The sequence below is a fragment of the Oreochromis niloticus genome, linkage group LG22, assembly GCF_001858045.2.
Source record: "Oreochromis niloticus isolate F11D_XX linkage group LG22, O_niloticus_UMD_NMBU, whole genome shotgun sequence".
NCBI classification, from domain to species: Eukaryota; Metazoa; Chordata; class Actinopteri; order Cichliformes; family Cichlidae; genus Oreochromis; species Oreochromis niloticus.
In genome coordinates this window covers 31617573-31641728 of record NC_031985.2, presented here as the reverse complement: position 1 = coordinate 31641728, position 24156 = coordinate 31617573, and the positions used below count along the sequence as shown (strand labels likewise).

Here is a 24156-nt window from a genome sequence, read left to right as displayed (position 1 = left end):
ACTTGGCTTTTTAGTGGGTCCATGCTATTGATCCAAAGGTCTGAGAGGACAAAAACATTACAACCAGCATTTGCAGGGCCTGCATTCCTTTGGTGTGTGTAATTGTAAGAATTTTAAGTTTTAAAAAGAAAATGCAGAGAAGTGTTTTCCTGTTTCAGTTGAGGACATAAACTTAATTGTAGCTTTAGTGGAACGCGTTCTCTGATTGAGCTAATCGAATGAAACAATCTAAATGATAATATTGCACTCAGAGTCTTTATCAGGTTAACATTGATTATTTGAGTTTATGGAAATTTTACGTCATTACCATCCAGTCTCATACTCTGGCAGATGCCATCGCCCGGCTGCATACTTCTTGCAGTTTAAGTGACTGGGATAGCACAGTGCTGAGCATTTCTTTTTCTTTTTTTCCCCTTAACATCAAACTGCTGTAGGGGGATAAGCTGTGGGGGATGCAGGTGGATGGCCCTGCGGTGTCCTGGATTACAGACTATCTTGCCAAAAGGCTCCCGCCAAAAGGCTCCTGTTGGTACGGTTCCAGGAGCCACCCCAAGGCACCATCCTGTTATCTCTCATTTCCCTTCTTATCTCCTATTTGAGCTTCACATCTCTCTGACCATAAAGTAATTCAGTCACAGGATTTAACATTTATGAGAGGGATGACTCTCATAAATGATAAGTTTTATGACTCCGTAGAATCATGAAACTCATGCAGATGGTCTCGTTTCTTAACATTTAGAACAATCTGTAGTGAACTGAGTCCTGAAGTCTGCTGTGAGAATAGATAACATGAGGACGTGTTTGTGGAAGGGTTCACTTTATGAGGTTTGATAGTGGTTTTGTAAGAATAATGAGCAGCTGATGTTATAGCTCCACTTAATTTTCAAATGATTTGTGATGATTTTCTAAAAGTGTTTACCATCTTTCTGATTTCTTAGTTTGTTTGCATGTTTATCAACAGGATGTAGGTTTCTTCTATCTCAACATAATATCTTATTATAGCCATATTTTAACATGAATGTAACTTAAGCTGTGAAGCTGATCATTAGCATGGTGTTTTCATGTTCGTTATAATGATTTGGACACATATTTGGATCTATCAGCAGCTTCAGCTCCTGAAGAGATTGTTGAAAATCCTTGCAGTGTGAGCCCGGCTGAAGATTTTATGACAATTCATAAAATATTTTCCAGCCCTGGAAATGTCTTGTGGCTAAATCCTGCACCTGAAAAATATTAGACTGCTAAAAAAAAGCTAGAAAAATATGGCAAATTAAAAAGCATAAAATCTTGACCCAATGTTACAGTGCGACGCCCCTAAAGGGGATGACCGAAAGACGATGACACAGAAGAATGAAAGAGACTGACGAAGCTATACCACCAATGATTACTTCAAGTAATTGCACCCAAGGCTATTGCTATAGTCTCGCACAGAACTCTATGGAAAGTTTCTTTTTCACCTGACTATGTTAATAATAATTAATCATCTAGTAGATAACCAAGAGTAAAAAGTAAATATGATTGTTAGCTATGTGCTAAGAGCACATTCATCTGCAAGTCTAATTGATAGACTGAGGTCGGGACTCAAATTTTATGTCCAGAACATAAAATTGTGCACTTTTCCCAGCTACATACAACAATAAATACGCATCTCATTAAAAGCTTCCTATACTCTAATCTTTTATTATGGAAAATCTCTTTTTGTATCCGCTTAGCATATTCTACTTAGTGTAGAAAAACTGTGAAAATGCTTGATAATTTGAATTTTGCTACACTATACTTTAAAGCAGTATTCCTAATATTGCATCTTTTACTTCATTACAGTATCTCAATGTACAGTGGCTTGCAAAAGTATTCGGCCCCGTTGAACTTTTCCACATTTTGCCACATTACAGCCACAAACATGAATCAATTTTATTGGAATTCCAGGTGAAAGACCAATACAAAGTGGTGTACACGTGAGAAGTGGAACGAAAATTATACATAATTCCAAACATTTTTTACAAATAAATAACTGAAAAGTGGGGTGTGCGTAATTATTCAGCCCCCTGAGTCAATACTTTGTAGAACCACCTTTTGCTGCAATTCCAGCTGCCAGTCTTTTAGGGTATGTCTCTACCAGCTTTGCACATCTAGAGACTGAAATTCTTGCCCATTCTTCTTTGCAAAACAGTTCCACAACTGCCCTGTGACGGCCTCAGAGGTTGTCTAAGAGAATATTGGGAGCAACAACACCATGAAGTCCAAAGAACACACCAGACAGGTCAGGGATAAAGTTATTGAGAAATTTAAAGCAGGCTTAGGCTACAAAAAGATTTCCCAAGCCTTGAACATCCCACGGAGCACTGTTCAAGCCATCATTCAGAAATGGAAGGAGTATGGCACAACTGTAAACCTACCAAGACAAGGCCGTCCACCTAAACTCACAGGCCGAACAAGGAGAGCGCTGATCAGAAATGCAGCCAAGAGGCCCATGGTGACTCTGGATGAGCTGCAGAGATCTACAGCTCAGGTGGGGGAATCTGTCCATAGGACAACTATTAGTCGTGCACTGCACAAAGTTGGCCTTTATGGAAGAGTGGCAAGAAGAAAGCCATTGTTAACAGAAAACCATAAGAAGTCTCGTTTGCAGTTTGCCACAAGCCATGTGGGGGACACAGCAAACATGTGGAAGAAGGTGCTCTGGTCAGATGAGACCAAAATGGAACTTTTTGGCCAAAATGCAAAACGCTATGTGTGGCGGAAAACTAACACTGCACATCACTCTGAACACACCATCCCCACTGTCAAATATGGCGGTGGCAGCATCATGCTCTGGGGGTGCTTCTCTTCAGCAGGGACAGGGAAGCTGGTCAGAGTTGATGGGAAGATGGATGGACCCAAATACAGGGCAATCTTGGAAGAAAACCTCTTGGAGTCTGCAAAAGACTTGAGACTGGGGCGGAGGTTCACCTTCCAGCAGGACAACGACCCTAAACATAAAGCCAGGGCAACAATGGAATGGTTTAAAACAAAACATATCTATGTGTTAGAATGGCCCAGTCAAAGTCCAGATCTAAATCCAATCGAGAATCTGTGGCAAGATCTGAAGACTGCTGTTCACAAACGCTGTCCATCTAATCTGACTGAGCTGGAGCTGTTCTGCAAAGAAGAATGGGCAAGGATTTCAGTCTGTAGATGTGCAAAGCTGGTAGAGACATACCCTAAAAGACTGACAGCTGGAATTGCAGCAAAAGGTGGTTTTACAAAGTATTGACTCAGGGGGCTGAATAATTACGCACACCCCACTTTGCAGTTATTTATTTGTAAAAAATGCTTGGAATCATGTATGATTTTTGTTCCACTTCTCACGTGTGCACCACTTTGTATTGGTCTTTCACCTGGAATTCCAATAAAATTGATTCATGTTAGTGGCTGTAATGTGACAAAATGTGGAAAAGTTCAAGGGGGCCGAATACTTTTGCAAGCCACTGTATACACATGTACAAATTAATAAACAAGCTGTGTGATGTGTTTTAGTTTGGTTTAAATTACCCACCTGCAACATTAATGTGAGGTACATGAGCACTATTAGATTACACTGCAATTACGCTACAGTTTTGGATTGCATAATATGTACAAGTGAATGAATTAATGTATTTATTCATATATATATGTATGTATATATATGATATAATATATATTCTAAAACATGTATAACATGTATAAACACTATGCTAGATGTACTCTTTATTAACTGGCTGATATTATTTCTTGCTAACACAGACAGATTTCACCACTCCAAGTCCATCTAGCACGCCACATGGCAGCACCCATCCCGACTGCTCAGCGTGGCGGTGGGGTGTCACATTATTAACAACCTGCAGTGGTCCGATAACACTGTGGCAATAGATTAGACAGGGCAGAGCCGGCTGTTCTTCCTGAGAAGGTTCAGGTTATTTAATGCAGCCTGTCTTAATCCCAAAGAAGCCCATCTGTTCCCTGCATATAGGTGTGTATAATGTTTATAATTTATATATAAAGTTTTAAAAGTTTGGGGCTTGATGACATTGGTTCAAAACATCATTAAAAGTAATTATGTGGAACTACATGTGGAAACATTTATAGTTGGTGTTTAACTGTTGTGTAGCTTCACTTTTCTCTTGGCAACCAGAAAACACCACTGATAGAAAATATCTCCTCCCACACAAGCCTCTATGCTGCCTACCTTTTCGCTCCCTCATCTGTTAGTGGCGAACACCCAACCCAAAGTTCCAGTGAACAGCATGCAAAGTAATGTAGTGGTAGTCATTTGTGTCCATTAGCATTTTTCCCTAAAAAGCTTTAGTGAGCGCGTTCAGCTACTGCACTGCTACAAATCCATATATGACAGGATATTATTCATGTTCACTGGCCGATCGCTGCATACGAAGGCCAGCCAAAGAGAGCTTTCATGCCTCCAAAATGCACTTTATTGATGCTTGTTGCACATTTTGACAGCGGTATTCAGAGTTAAGTGTATCCCGCAATCTGGTGTGGCACAGACTGTGCCCATCACCTCACCAGTCTGGGTTTTGATAGAGTTACGGCTGCGTTTAGCACCTTCATTAATCAGAATTTGCTGTTTATGACATGTCGACTTTGGCGTGAATATTACTCTTCAGGTCTAAGCTCTACAAATTTATAGCAGAACTTAAGATGTGAAAGATTTGCTTGATAACTGAATAAAAACAGGCATCTAACACTTTACTGTGGTGATATGTAATTTTTGAAATTGAAAAGTAATTTCTGGGAAATATGTTTTATTCTATAAGATTGTCAAACATGAACCATCAAAAATAATATCATCTTTATTGTTATCTCATTAGGATTCTAATCATATATCATTGATATACATTAATGGAAGTCGGGGCCTTTCTGTGTGGCGCATACATGTTGGGGTGGGTTCTCTCCACAGTCCAAAGAAATGCACTTAGTGGGGTTAACTGGTGATTCTAAATTGCCAATAGGTGTGAATGTGAGTGTAAATGGTTGTGTGTCTCTTTGTGTTAGCCCTGCATCTGAATGGCAGTCTGACTAGGGTGTACCCTGCCTCTCGCCCTGTGGTAGCTGGGATAGGCTCCATCCCTCCTGTGACGCTGGTACGGATAAGCGAAAGAGGCCTGTTGATATGAATGATTGTACAAAGAGGTAAATCACAGGAGAAAGTTTTGAATAGGAAAAAAAAATATTGTATCTATAACTGTTTAAACCAAATGAGCTAAAAGTAGCTAGTAAAATGCTTGTTCTTAATGGGTTAAGCCATGTTAGCAAATGTGGGAAGAATAATTTAAGGAAATATGAATGCAACCTAAAAAGAAGCTTTGTGAAACTGTGCTTAGGCACAGCAATCCTATAGCAAAATCAGCATCACAATTACAATTGAAACAGTAAAAAACTGTGAGAAGCAGACTAATCACATTCATCCAGATACGAGTTTGCATGCTAACATTTTTGAATTGAAACATGTACAAATTAAAACTGTGCTTTGTGCTGGTTCCATATAATAAGCCAAGGTTCAACTAAAGGATCATTCCTAAAGCGGTATCACTAGGAATACATAGAAAAAGCTGATTGGGGTTAGATTAAACACTCTCTGAAATTAAAGCTCTCTGAAAAAATAGTGGTTATTAGTGAGTGTATTAGTATTTAAATTATTTAAATTTTAGATGGATGAGAATCTTTGTTCCTGAACAAGGAGATGCTGTGAAAGCCTGAAATGTCACCAGTGAGACGTGTACTCGTCACAGTACTGGCATTGATCAGCATCACTATGAATTCTGTGTGGATATGCAGTGTTATGGTGCCTGAGCTAACTGATTCTGGATCTTTCAGTGGAGGATGAGAGCTGAGCGCATGCACCAAAAACAGCCTCAAAACAGACTGTTAATGAGCTTCATACTTATCCGCCTACCTGTGGTTAGGCTTTAAATAGCTCCAGGCAAGAAGAATTAAGGGATAGTCACATTTCTAAAGAAAGTTTGTTTTGTGTGAACCTTCGCAGATTGCTTTAGGTTTCATTTGAGCTGTGGATCAGACACAGTAAGCTGGATATCAGACTCTTAATTTTCAGAATTCTGGTGAATTTGTATGAACTAGTTTAGACATTTTCTGCATCGGTTTATGGCAGAAACGCACTGAGGCTCTCATGCATTTTGTATTACTTTCAAATAATTATTCTCATCTGTCCTTGTTAAATATTATCCCTGCTGAGTCAACAGTCTCGTGTGGGTTTGCTTGGGTTTAGATGTGAAGGTCAGAATACTTTCGTGTCTTTTGTCTGGGGAAGTAACCTGCTTAATGTGCATGTGGCAACTGTTCACACCACTCATAAATTTATATATTGGAAATGTATCAAAACCTGTTTTTGTCGTCACTCAGATCTGTTTCACTAGGATTTCTGTTCATATTCAAACCATGACAAACATGTCTGTGATCATTTTGGGTATTTCCAGGGTAATTACCAGTTAACAAAATAAACTGTATAGAGGCTACAGTGCATGGAAAGTCATTATTACGTGCTAAACTCATAGTGTTTTCTTTTCTTTTTAACATTTTCTTTTAACCAACCACACACCTGTGCGTGCGTCATTTTCACTCCAGGATCTGCTACCACACTTCCTGCTGTGCCACGGTAGTAAACATAAACATTAGTTCTTTAAAATTTGAACAAACAACCAATGCTTTGGTTCTCTGGAGAGGACACTTTGCTTTTCATGTTCTTCTTGACAGAAGAGGATTTCTTCCAAATGCAGGAGTGAATCTGGAACGAGATCAGAGACAGAGTGAAATCCTCAGTGGATCTGACTGGCACGCTGATAGAGAAATCATTTGATACAAAAACAAAAAAACCCAACATTCTGTGTCATTGATGTAGTGACAGATCCACCATCCCACCTGATGCCTGAATAATGACTGTCAGAAATTAAACAAAGGAATCATCCTTGTGCCTTGCAGTTAAATAGGACCACTGTCATGCTGAAACATGCTGCTGGAAACATGTTTCCTAGTTGTGTGCCAAATTTTTGACTCCACATGGCAAAATAGCTTACAGTGTTGAAGAATCCTCCAAGGACCTCAGTCCTCAGTAAACATGCTGCTGTGCCATCTGATCTCCTTTTGCGGCTTGTATTTTTGCATCTACATAAAGAGGAAAAAGGCATTTGGGTGTAAAACTGCCTTACAGTAAAACAGTCAACGATCAGAAAAACTAAACGTAAAGAATCAGCTGCATCATGGTGGACATTTTTATGTCTGCGAGAAATGCAAATGGACTGCTTTATTTCTTCCCACACCTTACCCTGGTGCTCATGATTAATGGGAGAGGCATCGCCTTTCGGATGGAGAACTTCCTCGACAAAACACATTAATACTGAGACCTGTTTTACATTCTCTTTCTGGCTGCATCTAGCTATCAGTGAAAGTGCAGGAAAATCATTTGTCTGCATGCAAAATGGCCTAATCAAAACTAGAGATAAAAACACCGAAACTGGAGGGTGGAAAAAAAGCTCTAGTATCATGGGAACATGTATTGTGTGTTGGCAAATGGACTGCACATTTCATTCTATTGGAGGCATTGTGCATTTTTGTTAATGATTAATGAGAGAGATGTCTCATTTTGGACACAGAATGTGCTTGACAACAGACATCAATAATCAAAGCCTGCTTTACATTCTGTCCACCTTGCTCTCAGTTAACGTGTGTGGACGGGAGCGGACGACATTTGACTGCATGCAAAATTGGTCAGAGATTTTCATTTGAGAGTGAACATCAAACCCAGTTTTCACAGGAGGCTGTAGCTGTGCCTGCCTCTACCCGAGTTAACTTTTTACTACACAAAGTGCTCATCAAATCTGAAAATCATTAGCTGGCTGATACTGAGTTAGAGAGGCCAAATGGTTTGTACAAAATGTGCACCTGTACCTCGTGTGTTTTTTGGAATGGGGGGCTTCATTATCATATTGATGTTTTATTTTTTTCTGTGTCACGACGCTACAGCAGAGTGAAGAAAATGATTTAAAGTGAATATCGACTTGTGTTTGACAGCCAAACACATTGTTCCAAACAGCAAAATGGCACAAAAACCTCAATCAGGGAGTTAAACAGATTTCATGGAGACAGTGGCTCTGTTATACTGAAAGTCATTTATCTGTAGTGTTCAACCAACTGCAATCTGCAAGCATGTGACAGCATATTAAAACATCAGAAGATGGCTTCTTTTTGGCACACAGTATTTGTCAAATTGGAATTACAGAAGGCCACAATAGAGGCAACGCTGAGTAAAAGACGTTGAGTAAAAAACCCAACTGTGCCTAAATTTGTCCACTGTCCTCTTGCAGCCCAACCTTGGCTCTTTGGTTTTTAATTTACAATTTAACGATGTGGTTTTGCAGGTTAAATAGTTCTCTAGGGGAGTAAAAGGCACAGAGAAATAATTCTACTAGAATAACTGGGTGTGTACAGCAGCCCCAATGGACTTCACCATTGGTTGTGTGGCAGCATTAACTTTAGTCCACTCTGGGCACTGAACAAGTGGGACAGGCAAAGGAGGAATTTCAGTACACAGAGAAATGCTATTTCTTCTGTACACATGACAATAAACACTATGAATCTTGAGTCTTGAATCTCTTGAAAACTGTCAGGATTCAAGATTGAATCTTGAATCTTGACAGTTTTCTTGCTAGTGCCCCCCCAAAATTTAATGCATTGTGACACTTATTTATGGCAAAATGCCTTACATTTTTATTATAATAAAAACTCTTGTAACTGTCAAAAAAGCAACAAGAACAAAACAAGCATGCTCAGTGAAAGATCACCGAAGATGATCCTTTTTAAAAAATATTTTACAGCTTTATTTTGAAAGGGTACAGTGAAGAGTGACGGAAGAAGACATTTGGCAAAGGACCGCAGGACGGATTCAGACCCGGGCTAGCCACTCTCAGCCATGCGGCATATGGTCACCTGCTCATCCGCAACCCCCAAAGATGATCCTTGCCATAGAAGTCACAGAAGTTGATGTTTGTTCATTGAGAACGTTAGAGTTGAAATCACCATTTGCAAAGAGCAATCTAAGCCTAAAAGTTGTGCAGCACTACACAAAGGGATGGTCTTAAAAAGGGGCCCTGACGCTTTTGTGTTTTTTTACATTTTGCAGCAAAACCTTTCACATTATGAATCATAAAAATCTTCAGTAGAAGTGCCAGGAGTTAGTAATGCACACAAAAATAGCTTTTAAAAGTTGCTGCACTTGCTGAGGTAGTAAAGCTTGTGTGATAAATGCAAAACAAGAAAAGATCCAATAGAAATGAAATCATGACATAAACTGAAGCATGTATCACGGCAAAACTTTTAGTAGTGACAAGAACACGACACATTTTCCCCCTGTTTGCATTACAGCCAGCTTGACTTTTAAACAAATGTATTTAAATAGGTAATACAAGACTCTTCTGGGATGTAAAATCACCATGGCAACTAAGAAAACAGAGGTTTGAAAAAAGTGGTGGCTGTACATTAAACCTAAACTAACTAAATGAATGAAAGTGGTGTAAAAGTAATAAGAAAGGTTCCATGCTGGAGTCCAACTATGGTCTCTGAGCTCAGGGTGAAATTACTCCTACCAAGTATAATCGCTGTATTTCCATAAGTCTTTCTTTCATTCATCTAAAATTGCCTTGGCTGGTTTTCAACTATGATATAAAAATTATTAAGCTTTGACCCTTTAACCTTTCTGTTTCCTTGATTCTTCATATCAGTCAATGAATTTAACCTTTAAACCCTTGCTGACACAGTCTTTAACCCTATATTCAAAAATGAATTCAAAAACTTCCTGGCCTGCTGGGTCGCTCTTTGCAAACTCATTCTGTACATGAAAACATTCAGAACTGACAAAAGCTTATTTTCAATTCTAGCAGAGAAGCCAAGTATTCACAGGTACCAAACTTGGAGAGGGGGTGGTTTAGAGAAATTGCACAAGACATCTTTTATTTGATTGACTAGTACAGCCATAAAAAAAGAAGTACAGAGTTTTAAATATTTCACTGTGTAAACATCATATATCGCTAGAAGCATGCATAGCGTGGCACAGAATATATGCGATATTGTCAGAGTGAGGCTTGAGGTAGTTGGAACCAGTTGGGGGGTTTATGTTAAGGCATTTAAAATGGTAAGCCTGAGCTGAGGGAATTGCTTGGAAACATGGTGTGAAGATTCATCTCAAAGTGCACTGCTCTCTGTTTGTACTTGGTGACATCAGCCTGAAGTGAATAAGGCAGCCTCACAGGGAGTTAACACACCAGAGAAACTTTATTGCTTCAGGCAACTGCAGGTACATGGAGGGCTGTGAAGGACGTGACGAATGAGAGTCTGCAGTAGTCAGTGGAAATGCAATGAGAGGGTGAAAGTGAGTGGATAATGTAATTTTGCAGCAATAAAATTAGATATATAATCAGCTGCTGACTCAGGGCAAATGAGTAAAGGTTTATTACAGCTGTGTTAATAAAAGTAAACCTGATTTGAACGAGGGCGTTAAAGAAGAAAGCAGGCGGTGATGTAAATGGAAAGAATCTGTGTGAAGCACGTCACAGTCGTTTACACAAGTCTGCGAGAGAACAAGGGCACGGAAAGCATTTCTTTCCACGCGTGCAGCCGTGCAGTAGTGAGACGCGTTATTTGTTTAAAATCTACACATTCTAGTTACTGTGAGAGAGTGTGACAAACCCAGTGACCTTCAGTCAAATGATGCGACATGCCCGGAGCCAAATTTGACACTTTTTTCAAAAGAGCAGTGGAGGTGTGTGTGTGTATGCGGTGGTGGCATATAAGCTGCCATTCTTAAAGCAGCTATTTTTTCATCTATAATATGTACGCATTAACGTTATGAAACTTGTAGACCTCAGGCTTAAATAACAACCAAGTTTTCATATTGTGTTATTATTTTCGACAGATCCCATGACTCTCTGACTTTACTACACTGCCGTTGGCTCTGGACGTAAACCTAGTGATTCCTCCTGAAAACAGTGGAACACATAAAAGGAATAGTTTCAGGAAAATACGCTTTCTGTGAGAGATTTGCATTTGACAATCAATCCTACTCTCATAGCTCTTCATTAAATAAAAAGCCAGCAGTCAGTTAGCCTGGCACAGATTGGAAAAAAAAAAACAAGTTTCATGTTGTGCTTTGCTGGATTATCTCTGGCTCTGAGCAGTTGTCAGACAGCCAGAAGAGACTCTATTAGTACTAGAAGTAACGTTTACTTCTCTCTACCCTGCTCTTAATCCATGACAAGCCTGTATGTTGGCATTGAAAGGTTTTAGAGTTGTCTAAAACTTGCAGATTTAGGCGGATAAGTCTGGTTAGGGTTAGGTCCAAGTAAATCCCTGAAATTGGTTTGGGTAGACACTTCAGAATAAAACGTAATGTAACAAGAAGTACTCCAAGAGTACAAACACCTCTGGGCAGTATTTACTTTTAGGGAAGTAGTATTGTATATATTTTTACTTGTTTGCTCTTTTGAAATGGACTAAGTAGTTTGCAGTGCAGTAAAAACAAGTGCAAAGTGCAGGTTTTCCTTATTTTCTTATTTACTTACTTCTTGAAACCCATTTTCATATACCTGAGATCGTTTGGAGTACAATTATTTTTTATGTAGATGTAGTATATGCGTAGCATTCATTTCATTGTTTAGTAAAGTTTGTTTTATGATCACTTTGACAGTGATCAAGAGGCTAAAGGTCAAGTGTGACTTGATGTTTTTAATCTTTATACAGTACTTTCTATGTGTTGACGATACACACCACACTTGTAAAACTCCACCATGCTTGTAGAAAGTTGCTGTTTTTTGACCAATTAATCATGAAGTTGACCTTGAAAACTTTGGTGGATGTAAGATAAACTTGGCTTCTTAACATGACCCGAATCTACAGCCTTAGAAAGTTTTCTTAGAATTCATTTAAAGCGTTTCAAGCCAACGTGAAAGACAGGATGACACACACACAAGCAAAATAACCTCCTTGGCGAGAGGTAACAATATGAATAACAAGTGAAGAAAACCAAAGTGGGTGCTAAAGAAAACGGACATATGTTTATTTTGTACTTCTTTTTTGTATGTATAAAATAAAGAAGATGTAAAGTGTTAAGGATTAAACTTTAAGGCTACCTGTTTGACTTTTTCAAGTGTATGTGTTAAGCTAACATGCTGATATTGACTAAAAGTAAAAGCGTAACATCAGTCTTCAGTTCAGTATTAATTTGCCAAACAATGAAAAAGGATATGTCTTAAAACTTTTGTGCTTTGAAGTTTTCTTTTCAAAAAACGTTATAGTAAATTCCAGCTGGGAATTTATAACCCAGTCTGTAGTCCATAGCATGGACAGTAGCCACAGAGGGGGAAATGTACTCGGAGTTCACAATTTACCTGAAAAAAAATAGTCCTCTGCTTTTGTTTTTGAGTGTTTACATCTATTTTCTTTCTGCACTTAACTTTTAAATCAGTTCTATTTATCTATATATCTATTCATCTGTGCCTCAGGTAGTAATTAGAGCCCAACAGTGGTTTAGTTTATGCTATTTAATGTGCATTAAATGATTTTTTTATTGGTGAGTATTTAAAAGACTACTAAGACACTCAGTGAAGTCGTGAAATACTAGATGTAGAAGAATACAGTATATTCACTTTTTCACAAGCAATACGTTCTTTTAGTATTTATACTGAAATACAATTTCATACTAGAAATTTGCTTTGAGCAATTACTGCGTTTGAAAACAACTAGCCTTCAAAAAATAAAAATAAACACATCAACAAGTGCAAATGCTGACTACATATCACTATATTTTTTGATGAGAAATGCTTTTTTTTTATCATTGGTGTGAACACACACACACCATTCCTGTTTAAAAATAGATATTGCTGTTGGGCAAACAATATTCTCACCGTCAAAATGTCGGGCGCTAGATAAACAGTCATGTTTTAAATGTGATCGCTTTCCACTTCCTGTTTGGTTCACTGAAATTTAAAAGGGTGTTATTTGCAGCCCTGTCAGAGTCATGGAGACCGCTACTAAAGGTGCAGTATGTAGAATATTGTGTATTTTCCAATCCACATACTTTATGTTTAAAGTAATGAAACAAAACCTGAAAATCTAAAGGACTGGTTATACAGTTAAGATGGTTTTAGAAATGATGGATGGTTATTTTCCCTTTATATAAGCCAGGTCCAGCTGAATGAACTAATCTACCAACTGATCCCATGCTCCATTCACATGTGTGAACTGACCTCAAAAACATTTCTCAGCTTATTCAAATCACCTCAGAAGACTTTGCCCTCACTGTTCAATCCTTCAGTGACCCTGGAATCCTCTTTATCTGCTAGAGCAAGAAACATAACCATACCTCCCCTTTTATTAAAATAGAGCACTGAGCTGAAAGTCAATAACTGTGAAAATGAAATACTCTCCATCAAAGGCAGAGACCAGAGCATGAAGACTCATAGACGTGATGCCATCAAATGTAAAATCTGGAGCTGTTTCATTTTTTTATTCTCTGAGAGGTATTATTAGTTATGAAGCAGACATTTCACAGAAAATCCCTCTGGATTTCTTCTTGGTTGCTTTAAACAGCTTTTCTTATTCATCCTGCCTGGTGCACTTTCGGATATTGAACGCTGATGATAAAAGAGGTTTTCTTACACTTAGGTTTGTTATAATGTTGTTTTATTAAATAATTGAGCTGGTAGGCTCCTTTATTTGTGCAATAAGTGTTTCTAAAGCCCTTTTCAGACATGGACTACGTATCATCACTGGCTGTACGTGTTGTTGAAAGTAAAGCCATTTTGTCATTCAGACGGGTTTTCAGGTTATAAATGCTCTTCTTTTGGCCATGTAGAGATCGGCTGCGACCCTGCATGAAGAAATGCTGCCCCATCATTCATTTGGAAGAAGGCATTCTGGGTACACAGTGGGAGTCTAGCATTGGTCAGCAAAAAAGTTTCCCTACTATCCTTTGGCAAGGTGCTGTGGTTCTAAAGTGAAGGCTCTATGTGTGCTAATTCCGGAAATACATGATATAATGTAACAGTGGATGCAGAAAGAAAATTGATGAGTATTATTATTAATTTATACAAACATCAAATTGTGAGATATGCTACTTATCTGAATACTTATCTTTATTAATGCTTAAAAATAGGTATACATTATATTTATGCTATGTAGTAATGCAGTGCCTCCAGTGGCCTTATGGGGTAGACTCCAGAAGCTATGAAATTAACTCATTGAGCTGGTTTATTTGAAAGGCCTTATAAAAATAGCTTATCAGTTGTATAGTAGGGGAATTTCAGTGTAGCATAATTTTAATCATATTTAATGGAAATATTTGATTTAATGTTACAGGTAGTCAAAGAAAATGTGGTTCGGTAGCTTGGTACAGATTTGCATATATATGTGACACACTACTGCAGTTTAAGAATGCAGCTTGCTAACCAAGTTTGCTAGCATGAGCTGATAAGCTAGCATTCTACTCTCTGGACTGCTAAACCAACACTGTTCATTTCTGGCTTCAAAATAACAAGAAGAATGCAGCCAAAATGCCGACACCAAGGCTTTAAAATCCAGAAAACAATACGCCTGTCTTTTATATACAGTCTGTGATGCGGACACATCTTACCTGCTTCAGTGTTGCCACATTGGGCCTTTTCCACATGATACTGGGCTATCTAAGCTTAACTAAGCAGGTAAAACATGTGCTGTTATATTCCTATCTGTTTTTTACTGTTTTACTAAAAGTCGGACAGTATTTCATATCGAAAGGGACAAGTGGCCGACTTGTAAGGAGAGCTAGAGGGAGAACTGTGAGGCAAAGGGTGCATGCCAACGTTCTATAAACAAAGGGTAGTTACTGGAGCCTGGTCCACTAATCATGATGATCAACAATTGCAGCAGTGGCGCTGACATACTGCCCCACCCCCACATAACCTAGAGTAATAACTGGTAAATAAGAAAAACTGATTCTTTAAACAGAAGGTGCAACAAAAAGAAACCAACTAAACCACAGAGGAAGGCGTTGAAGTGTGACGCTCACTATTGTCTAAATTAATCTCTTCATATTTAAGTTAAAACAACTGATATTTTTAATATTGAAGCATTACTAGGATCAGGTGGGTTTGGGTTTGACACTTAGTTTGCAGTCAGGCCATCACTGGATATCACTATATTTTTTTTTTTAAGTTGCGGTGACATTGATGAATGATTACTGATATCTTTAATGATCCCTGGTTTCACTAGTTAGCAGTTCCTGGTTTCAAAGAACCACTATGCCTTTTACCAAAAAATATAAAATCCAGAAATCGGTGGGTGATGATAGATCTAACAGGAACTGTAAGGAGTTACATTAAATTGTGTTGTATTTGTTTAAGTGTTGAGAAGTAATGGCTTTTATTGGACACCCTGCGATAAAAGGGTGTATTTGATATCCCCGTGGTGGTCCAGGATCAACATGGCAGCTTACCAGACACATGTGATGCTATAGCTTTGGTACATGGAGGAGAAAGAACGCCTTTGTTTATACAAAAATTTTCTACAACAAGTGGTAAGCTTGAAGATTTTTAGGTTATTAAATTTAGGTTACACATGTTAGTCTCCTTGTGACAGCATTTTACAGCATTATGTCACCTCTTGGCTAACTAAAAGCTGACAATGTGATTGGTCAGATGCAGTATTGATCCAGGACCAACATGATGCAGGAACGACACCAACAGAGGGATTTCAGATCATGTGCAATCAAACGCACATTAATCTAAGTTGTGAAAAATGATGGCTGGATGGATGATTGTTGACTAGACAATGTTGCTGTAAATTAGGATTACTTATTTATATTTGACACAATCAGGCATTTAGTTTTATAAAGTGTCCCATGAGTGAAGACTTTTCTTGTTCTGCAACACAAGGGGGAGATTTTTTCCATCCTACATGAAAAGATTACCCATTCACTCAGTCTGCCAGTGTGCCACATAGCAAGTATATTATTATTTTTATGTAAAAATGACATTGAAACAGTGGTCGCAGCACTTCTGAGAGTTAACTCCAACTGAGAGGCTTGGTTTAAGTCAGCAAGTTCTCAGCTCAGCAGATACCTTTCTCAACTATATAATACAAAGAAGTTTAAAAACTGCAGAATTTTGATTTCTAAAATTGTGGCAGAGGTAAGCCGGAGAGAAAAAACAATTTCCACAGAACACAAACTGAAAACACTTTACTGTAACTACACCCTGCAAAGTTGATGACTTCTCAGAACTGAAGATTAGGAGGGGGGGTGGTGCACTTTTTTCCCCTCTTTACTGTTTGCCACCCCATCTCGTTCTCCCTCCCTCTCTCTCCCTAAACCCCCCTGGAGTCTGTGAAGTGTGAACAGACGCTTTGCTGTCTCAGCTTGGCAATCTTTGATCAACGCAGGGTTGCCAGCCTTCAGTCGGACAAGGTCAGAGGAGCGAGATGACAGTCTGTGTGTTGTCAAAAGCGGGGAGGCGCCACCTGTTTGAGAATAAATTCTGCTCGCTCTTCCATCTACCTGCACCCTTAATGCCAAAGAGCTTCAAACTGAGTGGAGTCAACAGCTTGTTTTATAGAAGTAGGCTTCTTCATTGATATGTCCATTAGACGTGTCCCCAGGTATCCTTGTCAAACTCGCTGCCTTTGACAATAACCAACCTTGGGCTCTATGCAAATGTGTGCTGCGCTGTGAGTTACTGACTCTCAAACAGCAGACGGGATCACTTCTAAGCTTGCCTGTGCATTGGTCTGTGTCAGTGCAGCAGATAAATGCCTGTACAGTTTGTTTTCCTGCTCCGATAGCGAGAATGAAATCAACAGGCAAGCTGTGTCGCTGTGTAGTCTTTTTCAGGCAGTCTTAAACCCAATCGTCTTTGCTTCCCTCCAGGGTAGAATTTGAATGACCTGATCAATTTCTAATCAGGAAAGACCTGCAGCCTTTCTCTCGTTGTAATGGAGTTTCCCACAGATCTTCTATATGGCAGGCTCGCTCTGAAATTGTTAAGAGCAAAGGGCAGGTTGCATGTTTTCTAGGGTTCATTTTTCTGATGTCTTTTTCGACCTGCATTGCAATGAATGCATTTTATCACCAGTGTGAATCTGCTGTTACCTAAATATAGAGGTATTTGTGGAATCCTAAACACCACTGCACATCACAATGAAGCCCGGGCCCTGCATAAAGGCAGAGGTGGCCTTTTCATGTTGGAAATGAAACCCCAGGAGGTCTGCCTGCTTTTGTGTCAAGAAAAGCCATGCTCCAAAAAATACTTAATGATATTCTGGGAATTTTATCAGCAGCATGTTTCGGAATAACTCTATAGGCTCCATAGTAGGTTGAACGAGGTTTTTACTATTGCTTCCCAACCATTTTTAGCAGACACCCCTCATGGAGCAGTTTGAGTACACTTTCACTGACACTACATGTCATGCTGTAAATGTATTTTAACACGGGGCTTGTCATATTATATCACAGTTTTTCTAATTACCGAGGTCAAATTCTTCTTTCAGTTTGTTTTTTGGGGGGTTTTGGTCTTGATTTTGCTGGGATTTGTGGATTATCCAGTGTGTATTCCGGGTATTGGCCCAAAGCAGGGGTAGGCAACTCCAGGCCTTGAGTGCCGGTGTCCTGCAGGTTTTAGATATCATCCTGTGGTTATCTAAAACTGGCCTCTGGAGAACTTCAAGCCATGTTGGGGAGGTAATTTAGCCATTTGAATCAGCTGTGTTGGATCAAGGACACATCTAAAATCTGCAGGACACCAGCACTCAAGGCCTGGAGTTCGAGACCCCTGGCCTAGAGGCCTGTGGGCAATGGGAAGCCCTTCTGACCCTTCTGAAATTAAAAAAAAAAAGAATTTCAGATTTTTATTTTGTTAAACCTCTAGTTTTGAAACCATACATTATACAGTCATGCAAAACAGAACATTTCACAGGATTCTAAGCAGTCCTTTGAAAAACCAAATACACTCTATGATTTGGTAGTTTGTAAAACAACCTTCAGCAGCACTAGTTAAGTTAATAATTTTCTGCATGACTTTATTAGTCTTTCAAATGGTTGTGGAATTTTGTCCTGCTCTTTTCTACGTTACTTCAGTTCTTTGAGATATTCGTTATGTAGGGCTTTCTTATGGTCCTGATCAGGTTTGCTTGGATTAACACCTGGATTCTCTTTTCAGCCATTCTGTTGTAGATTTGCTCCTGTGCTTGGGATCATTGTCTTATTGCATGAGGCAATTTTGGCCAAGCTTTAGCTGCCAGGCAGATAACCTTACATTTGACTCTAGAATACTTTGATATTCTGAGGTTTTTGTGGTCAACTCCATGACAGCAAGTTGCCCACTTCCTGTGGCTGCAAAACAGGCCCAAATCGTTATGCCTCTACCAACGTGCTTGAAAGTTGGTATGATGTGTTGCATTTGGTTTTCACCAAACCTTTTGCCCAAATATCTCCACTTTTATCTTATTCCAGAAGTGTTATGGCTCTTCATGAAAATAAGCAAGTTAATCCAGACGTTAGCTGCTGCAACAATCACAGTGGACTCATGACCTGAAAGTGTGGTCAGAGCTAAAGGAAGAGGCCAAACTGGCTGGAGAAGCAAATAACCACCAATGTTGTAACAATGATGTAATGATGTGCTGATCTGCTGTCTCCTTAAAAGTGAAGTTTTACCATAAATCTACCCTCCGAAGGAAATATTCTTATTTAACCTAGATGAATAAATGTGTCTAATTATAAAAGAAAAAAAAAAGATTTAACACCCAATCAAATTAGTTAGGGCCAACCGAACACTTGTCCCCATCCATCTGTACCTTGATGCCTTTTTGATATCAAAATGTGATTGTTGAGACGTGTAAATATCACCAAAGTGGTATCTGTCAGTTTATCCCAACTAACTAGCTATGCTCTGGTCTCAAAGACTGTATATAAATGATGGTAGTAGCCCCTGATTTTTGGTTTTGCATTTTGAAGTCTAAGCATTATTTTTAATCCTGCTACCAAGTTATTTATTTTATTTAACTGTTGTTGGAGCCAGCTGTTAGCCAGCTGGGTGACAGGATGGAGTGGTACATTTTAAGCTAATGCTATCATGCCTGGTTGGCAAACTGTGCCTATAAATTATACAGCTGCAATTCAGAGACGCATATATCAGCTAATTAGTGTCGAGTCAGAGACTACAAAAAAATGCTAGAATTTCAATCACCAATAGTGACATGACACACAGCGAGCAATCCATGCATGTTTATAAAATAATTAAGCATTGCCCACATCAAATATGATTGAGGGACAATAAACCATCCACAAAGGGCCCAAACCATTATTGGGCCCTTTGTGGATGGTTTAAACATGCTTTTAAATGGCTTGATGTTCAACATTTTAATATAACACACTATAGGAAGTAACTTGCTTTTGGATCTTTCCTCAAGTAGCCAGGTGAAGTTTTTGACACTTCTGTATTTCCTTCAGTTTTTTAACCCATGATGTTGCCACTCGCGTGGTAGTATCAAAGTCCTTTGAGAAGCAAGTCTTCCTGTCGGTAACCCACCTTTGGAGGTAGCAGGGTAGTTGTTTTTTATCTAAATGTTTCCCAGTGTTTCCCTGATGCTAACTAGCAGACTCCAGGTGTTCCTGTGTCGTGTTTTCCCTGCTGACTTGCAAACCGGTCAGGTTGCTAGGTAGCTAGCTAGTTCATTTGTTGATATTCCTAATTAATGATGCTGATGGCAAGTGCAAAACTGCAATACTAATGTCTGCAAAGAAACATGGATGAAAACAGCAGCATGACTGTTTGTACTGGAGGTTTACAACCACAAGGCAGTTATTCTCCAGTTAATGATTTCTATGTTCAGTCTGTCTTTTTATATATGCCACAGGGGGGTGGGGGGTTGAAAAAGGGGATTACGGTTGTTTCCTGTTTCATTCCAGAAAAGCTGAAATGATTTTGCTGAAGACATTTCTGGTTTTTGATGCTGGTCTTTTTTAAGCGCTAAGAGACTTTGATGCATCCTGTGTAATTTGGCAACAACAGAGCAATAAAGAAAAAAAATTCACAGTCTTGCAAATCAATTGTACTGCGGTAAAGTCTCCTCTTGGAACTGTTAGTGCTGTGAAATTACAAGAAGGCAGCTTTGGAGAATGTGTGTTGTGACGTGTACTGAGCCACCAGCTTTCTGGCAATGTGTTTGTAGTTAGGATTAGGGTTAGTATTAGGTTTGCCTGTAAACCTATGTATGGAATTCTCATCTATTTGGCACACAAATGGATACCCTATGATACACATACTCAAAGCCAGAATGTTGTTAAAAAAAAAAAAAAACTCAAGTTTTAAGGGTACTATGTTGTAATCTCTGATTCTAGGCTTTCTTAGCATAAAATCCAATCTAACCCTACGTTTAAGAGGTTTGTGAGTGAGCTGGGGGAATTCAAGAAGTCAAAGTTACACAATGTCCTTTATTTGCCTTCTAGGTGGATTATTAAACAATGGATGACACAACAGTCACTGACCTCAAAGAGTCAACATCGGAGCAGTCAGTAACTCGGATTGAAACTCATAAACCTGGGACCACCAGGCTGGAAGAACTGCACAGCAGATTTATCGTCCTTTGATTTGAAAGAAATCTGCAAAGAAGTCACATTGATGGATTCATTGAGGACATTTTTGACCCAAACCCTGAGTTGTCTGAAAAATAACCGCACCAGTGTATGCCATTTTGACGCCGTGTTGCATCTGAGTCACCTGTACCATGTGGTCAGTGGGCTTGCTTTTTTCTCACACCTTTTGGGCTCTAGATTTATCGTGATGCTGCTTTTCTCTGTTGCACTCTCAGAGTTTCCCACAAGCGGATTTTGACTATTGACAACATGCCTCTGCTCAAAGTCAGGAAAATCAGGACTTTTACTCTCCTTTTTTGTGTGATTACATTTACAACTTTCCTGTTCAGCTATACTTTCCGGGACCCTTCACTCTACTTCTTTAAGTACGCATTTCGCCTGTCGGACAACTTCTTCTCCAAAGGCCTGTGTGCCTGTCGTCAGTGCATAGCGGAGCTGGAGGATGACCCGTGGTTCGCTGAACGCTTTAATCAGTCCATCCACCCTCTGATGACCAGAGAGAACAGTGCCCTCTCCGATGAGACCTTTAAGTGGTGGCAGGTAAGATTCAAGGAATGTGTGTGGGGGGAATTTGCAATGCTGTTTCTACACAAGATTGGAAATAAAAAAAGCAACTTCAGCATTCGAGAGAAGACGAGGTGCTGAAAAGGAAAGATCATGAATAAAGAACAGAGTTCACACACTGCTGTAATGCTCCCACGACACATTTGTTTTTGCCACATTGATTGTTTCAAATCCAACAAGTCTTTACCAGGATCAAGTTGTGAAGCAAACTCCCACGCACAATTTGTTCATATTTAACAAGCGAGATGGAGAATATGGAAATTCTCTCCCAGAAAGTCTGTAGATAATGAGAGACATTTTCCATACATGACTTGAAAGTGTAAAAGATGCTTTAACTGTTCACTCACTGGAATCTGTCTCCATCACACTTTAGGCCAGGGTTGTCAAACTCCTGTTACATTGTAGGCCTCAGTGTGAACCACTTGGAGAAAAGAAAAAAAAATCAACCTCAACTGAGCATAATTTGAAATCTTGGCCACACTTAAGATGAGCATCCAACGCTGTAACATATATACATGACAGGAAATGAGGAAAAGCATAAAAACCCCTGTTTAATCTTACTACTCTTACTGTAATCGTGAAAACACTGTAAATGGTTTTTCCCTCTCGATTATTAGGTCCATCCCAGTCTTTTCAAGTCACTGAAGTCTCCATCTGGCAACTGTCTAGTGTCAGACTAAACATAATGTATTTGTTTTGACATGAGCACTATGACTTGACATGGCAGTCAGCAGAGGAATTGTTATCTCTGCCTCTTCCAAGATGGATTTTGTCACCTGTGTGATTGCTGGGCATCACTGACTAAATGGCCCCCTGAGAGTAGAAGCCCTTGGATGCAGAGTGACAGGAAATCCAGTTTTTTTTTTTTACTGTTATTTACTGAGATTTCCCCCATATCAACCTCCATTTTCTCTCCACTGGAAAAAAATCTTAATGGATGTCACGCCCCCTACATTTGGCCTGTCGCGTGTGGGGAACATAAAACGCAGCAAACATAAAAATGAATCCACGGTCGCTGGATACGATAGCGGTTAGTGTTTTATGGATCCCTTGCCCCATCTACATAAGTACTTATGTACCAGTCCAATATATAGTTTACTTTCTCTATATCTCATCATTAAACTGCAGCTCTCTAAATCAGAAAGAGCTATTCACAGAAATTATCCTACCTTTGTCTGGAAGGCATCCAGTATTCCCACATTCACCTCACACTATGTCCAATTAGAGGCAGGAATAGGCAAATTACTGCAAGGTTGCCTCCTGTCACTATTCATTCCAGAAAGTGCTTCTCACAGGAAGCTTGATGAGGCAAGCATCACATATCAACGGTAGCCCGGCCAGATGGTGTGGCCTGCTCTGCTCCAAGGCAAGGCCATGACCATAAGGTGCATCTGAGCGCTTTTCTCCAAGGAGCTGTCACAGTTTACATGTTACACAGCTAAATGTAATTCCTGCATCAATTGCTGCATATTCTAAACTTGCCTGCTGTTCACCTAAAACCTCGTTGCCCAGTTGTTTAAATATGACAGAAAAGGCTGAAGGAAAATATTTGAACCACATGTATCCAAAACCGTGCTTTAAAATTGAGAATGATGTAGAACGTCCTGTATCCATTCAGCAGACGGCACACGCACATTCCTGCGCTTATTTGCTGTCTCTCCGAGTTCAAAGCCGCCAGAAGAAAGCAGGGCCAAAAGAGCCCCCGCAGACGGAGCTAAGCCGCCCCTCAGGTTCTTTCAGAAATGTGCTCGGTGTCTTGAGCTCCACTGCCCTTGTTCAATCACTTCTACTGAAAGTGGCCCTGGAGCTGTGTGTCTGTCTCTGAGGCCTGCGTGTGCTCTGTCACCAGTGGTTGCAGTCAGAGAGGCAGCCAGCCAACTTCAGCGAAGTGGTGGAGGAGCTGTTCCAAGTCATCCCCGATGAGGTGCTTTACATGGACGCCAGCCCCGAGCGCTGCAGGACTTGCGCCGTCGTGGGGAACTCTGGGAACCTGAAGGGGTCCCATTACGGTGGCCTCATCGACTCCAGTGATTTCATCATAAGGTCAGTAAACACGTCAATCAGAGGTTTGATTTTGAAGCTCTCACCTCTATTTACTCTGCACTGTGAAAATTGAATTGTGGATCTGTTGTTTCACTCTGCTTGGGCAGAGTGAATTTAAGAGTTGAATTTAATTTTTCAAGCTTCACGAGTCAGTTCATGTTATGAAAGCATCACACGAGGGCAAGGTAGCTACTGGTGCAGCCTGTCGTTAGACATCAGAATTACAAGCAAACAAGAAGAAAGAAAAGCAAGTGGCAACCTCTGAGCCGAAAACCGCCACACGAGTGTCAAAAATTGCAGTTCCTCTAATGGCCACATGAGGATGATTCTAAAAGCAATGCAGTAAGACATCCATGTAAAATTCCCAACCAAACAACATTAAAAAGTATAATTAGAGCCTGGTACAATAACAGTTTTAGCTTCTGTGGAGGCCCAGCATCACAGCCCACCATGGTTCAACTGAACTGGATGTCTCCACCCTGGAATTATCTGACTAATAATATGGCCTACTGCCTACTGTGTGGTATAGCTCCACTCCTGACTAAAAACACTGGGTATCTGGGACAGGTCGGTATGTGCGACTGATACAATCCTTTCTTGCTCTGTCTTTAAGTGTCCCACGCTTTAGCTTGGAGTAAGAGAGCTAACATACGGAGGAAGGTAATGTTAAAGGCTCAGTAGCTTGGAGGTTTTTCAGACCTGCGATACCGAGAGCTTTTCCTCTTATGTTTGCGGTAGTTTTTGATTTATTTGCAAACTGTGGTTAAGTGTTCCAACCTGACTGAAGAGCTCTGATGACGACGCTTCTATCTCTCTCTTTAACTTCCCTTCATTATGTTCAAGGCAAATATTTGTTGGAAAGCTTTTATTGCACTCATGGTTAGAGA

The 24156-nt window shown here is 39.7% G+C and overlaps 1 protein-coding gene across 2 annotated transcripts in view; it reads left to right on the top strand.

Moving 5' to 3' along the window:
• Positions 1-24156, top strand: part of LOC100712274 (CMP-N-acetylneuraminate-beta-galactosamide-alpha-2,3-sialyltransferase 1) — an 89934-nt gene that overhangs the window by 25960 nt on the left and 39818 nt on the right. For both annotated transcript variants that reach the window (XR_002058040.2, XM_019350880.2), the window contains exons 3-4: positions 20516-21202; positions 23076-23269. Coding sequence is in view for 1 of the 2 variants with exons in the window: in XM_019350880.2 (XP_019206425.1) it covers positions 20912-21202; positions 23076-23269 (485 nt within the window). In the remaining variant the exon portion in view is untranslated. The remainder of the gene's footprint in view (positions 1-20515; positions 21203-23075; positions 23270-24156) is intronic.